Source organism: Poecilia formosa, unplaced genomic scaffold (assembly GCF_000485575.1).
Source record: "Poecilia formosa unplaced genomic scaffold, Poecilia_formosa-5.1.2 Scaffold2337, whole genome shotgun sequence".
NCBI classification, from domain to species: Eukaryota; Metazoa; Chordata; class Actinopteri; order Cyprinodontiformes; family Poeciliidae; genus Poecilia; species Poecilia formosa.
The window spans coordinates 1-3,818 of record NW_006802276.1 but is presented as its reverse complement, the minus strand read 5'-3'; the positions used below and the strand labels follow the sequence as shown (position 1 = coordinate 3,818).

Below are 3,818 nucleotides of genomic sequence, written 5' to 3'. Positions count from 1 at the left end.
ATTAATCCCCTAGCGGGAACTGTTTTACTTCAGAACAATATATAAGGCGCACCGAATCAAATTAATGGCTTTATATGAGTCTTATTTTCTAAAGTATATCATTTTAACTTTATGAGAAACTGAATTTTAGGTTTAATTATCTGTAATATCAGTTATTGAGATGTTTTTATTTTTTTCTGTAACAACAATTCATATTTCTGAGTACATTTTATAGTCGTATTTCAAAAATGAATAAAGAATTAAATTTAAAAAAGACTTCGGAAAATACAGAAAACCTTTATTTTTAACACATATATTAAAATATAAATCAAAACTTGTTCCCACAGACAAACAAAACAAATTCAAGCTTCAGGCTAAAAACCTTTTCGAACATCTGCTGTTTTAATTTTCCCCTTTAATTCACAACCAAAGGTTAACAGCGTTTTCTCCCTGTCTGTTTTGGCTCCATTGTTTTACTTTTGACTTTTTGCTTTATGTTTTTCCTTCTTTAAATTTTGTAGAATTTTTGTCCGTTTAGTTTTTGGTCTCCAGTTCTTTCACGCGCTTGGTCAGCTCCTCTAAAGCTGCTTTCAGGTCCTTCACCTCCTTCCTTAGAGACTGCACCTCCTGAGAAACAAACAGGAAGTGAGCGTCACTGAGCAGAAATGGTCCAGATCAGGAAAATAAAGCCTCCGAACTGTAGATAATCCAGTTTTCTCACCCCACTGTCGTCTGGTTGGCTCCCTGCAGAAGCAGTCGTAGTCTTCAGGAGACTCTTATGGACTTTGAATTCCTTGGTCTTGGTGGTGGCTACAAACCCGTCTTTTAGGGAAATCAGAACAGGCGGAGCTTCTTTCCCATTAAACCACTCATCGGCGTCAACCGACGGCTCGGGTCCGATGGTGTCAGGGTACAGATCCTCCTGGAAGAGATCCGACTGCGCAGCCAAAGGAGGAAACAGTCAGCCAATCCCAACGTAACCCACTGTGTTTCTGCTGCATTTAGAAACTCACCTTACGAGGTACCGTCATGACTATGGGTTCACATTTCCTCTCATGCAGTTTGTAGAACCTGAAGGTACAAAGATTTGGATATAATATGAGCAAAATGACAAATGTGTCAAAAGTTCTTCTGCTGAAACTGTTTTCACTGCAAAAGTACAAAATCTTACTCAGTATTTTGATCTGGTTTTTAGAGCACCTGAAATAAGACCAAGCTAATTTACAAGTGATTTTTCAACAAGCTACAGGAGCTTGTTTTAAGTCAAAATTTTCTTAATATTAATTTTTAAAAGTTCCAGTTCTAATGGCAGAAAATGTCTTATTAGTGAAATAACCTACAATAGAACAAGTAGTAGAAGTAAGAAATACTGCCACCTGCAGGTGGACGTTTGCATCAATGATTTTGATTATTGCAAAAACTTAGCAACAAACTCTCTATTAGGGACGGGCATTTATCGTATCTTTTATCATTTATTGTGATAAATTTCTTGTCATGATAAACATTTTGATTTAATGTTGACAATTAGTTTCAAATAATAATGTTTAAACCCCCCACAGTTTGTTCAAAGTGAGAATTAATACATTAGAAAATGTGATTAAATGCTTTTACACTGAGCAGATTCGTGATCACAAAAACAAGGCAAGAAATAGTTTATATCATCATTTTATTATTAAAGCACCAGTGATAAAACATTAATTCCATGTTACCCTACTCAGTATTACGCATCATGTGAGGATCTGTTGAGTTTGCGTTAATATTCGCAATAGCAAAATTGTGAAAAACTGGAGGGACCGACTGATCTAAAGGGCCACATCAAAACATCCATCTAAGATTTTGTTTTTGCAGTGCAGTGCATGAAACAAAGCTTATGGTTTTTGATGCAGTCTCTGTCTGGAATAACCACACTGTAACCCACGCAGCTTCAGTTACCTTGCGATTTCACACTTGTTGACCTCCAGGCCTCTCTTGGGCATGTAGCCCATCCCCTTCTGGCTCTCCTTGCTGCTGAACATGGACAGGTAGTGGACGTACGGCGCCTCGTCCGTCACTTCGAAGTAGCGGATGCTGCTGTCTCCCTGTGAGAAGGCCAGCACAGAAAACGTGGAGGCGTTTGTGCGTCTGCGGGTTTGGGTGAGAATCACAGACTGTTTCCCAATCTGAACCCAACCTTGCCACAGAGGTAGATGATTCCCGTGTCTGGGTCGAAGAACGGCAGGAGGACGCCGCTGCTCGTGTCCAACTCCTGCAGGGTCAGCGGCTCCCCAAAGTTGTTCTACAAAAAAGAATAACTGCTGCTTTCATAATAACCAGAGGAAAACCCTACAGCAGACAAATTTAATTATTGCTGTTCTTATTCAGTGACAGCACCCAGTGTGCTGTAATGCAGCTGTTGCACAACAGTTGTGTAATTATGCCCATTACTTCCTTCTAACAAATAATGCAACTATAAAGCCTCTCGAACTGCAGAAAGTGGAACTTTCTTCATAGTCGCTTCTAATTTAAATGCACTGCAAAAACACAATCTTACCAAGTATTTATGGTCTAACTTACTGAAGGAAGTTAAAACTAACACATGTGAAGCTTTTCAGTAAGACATAGGAGCTTGTTTTAAGTAAATAATTTCTTAACATTGATTTTAAAAAGTACTAGTTCAACTGGAATATTATTTCACTAAAACAAGACAAGTGAAATAATCTGCCAGTGGAAATGGAACTTCAATATTAAGACATTTTTGAATAAAAATAATCTGCTGCGTCTTGCAGAAAAGTTACCTGTGAGTTAATTTTATATTATTTCAAGTATATTAAGATATTTGCACTAGAAACTAGACCAAAAATACTTGGTAAGATTTAGTGCTGTTGCAGTGAAAAATATAAAAATTAGATTCTTTATATTTCTTTATATTCCTCTGACTGGTAAATGTTATCTTAGTACACTTGAAATAAGAAAAAAACTGACTTTAAGTAAATTTGTAACAAGATATAAGTGTTTGTTTTAAGTCAATAATTCCTGAATATTAATTAAAAGAGGCAAATTTGATCAATGTTCATGAATTATTGACTCAAAACAAGCTCTTATTTGCTGACAGTTACTTGAAAATTAGTTTTGTCTTATTTCGAGCGTAACTCCAATTCATTATTATTAATTATTATTATTATTATTATTATTATTATTATTATTATTATTATTATTATTATTAGAGGTTGCAGTAGTAGTTACAGTTTTCACTCTGAGGGTTTCCTTCACTCACCGGATCCCACAGCGCCACCTGCCGTTCACTCATGCGACTGAAGCCGGTGCTCAGGATCTGCCCACCAGACACGAACACGGCTCTCACAGGCCTGGAGCCTTCGTGAGGTTTGTCCTTCTCCTGTAGGGGGCGCAGAAGAGCAACGTTTCAGACATTTAGGTTGTGGCAAATAATGCTGTTACTGACACAACTTATTTTGATTAATTAACACAATTTTACAAACATTGATTAAATTTTTTAAAACTATTATTATTATTATTATTAATATTATTATTATTATTAAACTTACTGTAAACTATAGTTTACAGTAAGTAGGCGTGGCATATTTGTTTTTTAGATTTTTACAAATTATTATCAAATCTTTTATTCTTAGTCTTATTATTATTATTATTATTATTATTATTATTATTATTAGTGGTAGTAGTAGTAGTAGTAGTAGACACTCTATAGCAGGGGTGTCAAACTCATTTTGGTTTAGGGGCCGCATACAGCTTAATCTGATCTGCAGGGGGCCACACAAGTAAACTCATTGCAAGATTAAATAGAACCAATAAAAGTGGACCTGTTGTTGATTTTTATATTAAAC

The 3,818-nt window shown here is 36.0% G+C and overlaps 1 protein-coding gene across 1 annotated transcript; it reads right to left on the bottom strand.

The window, feature by feature from the left end:
* Window positions 1–358: 358 nt before the first annotated feature.
* Window positions 359–3,370, bottom strand: LOC103133176 (coronin-1A-like; the record flags this gene model as incomplete). The annotated part of the gene is made up of 6 exons (XM_007544948.2): window positions 359–606; window positions 701–916; window positions 993–1,050; window positions 1,912–2,057; window positions 2,150–2,254; window positions 3,233–3,370. Coding segments are annotated over 6 exons (756 nt in total), but the record flags the coding sequence as incomplete, so codon positions are not given.
* Window positions 3,371–3,818: the final 448 nt, after the last annotated feature.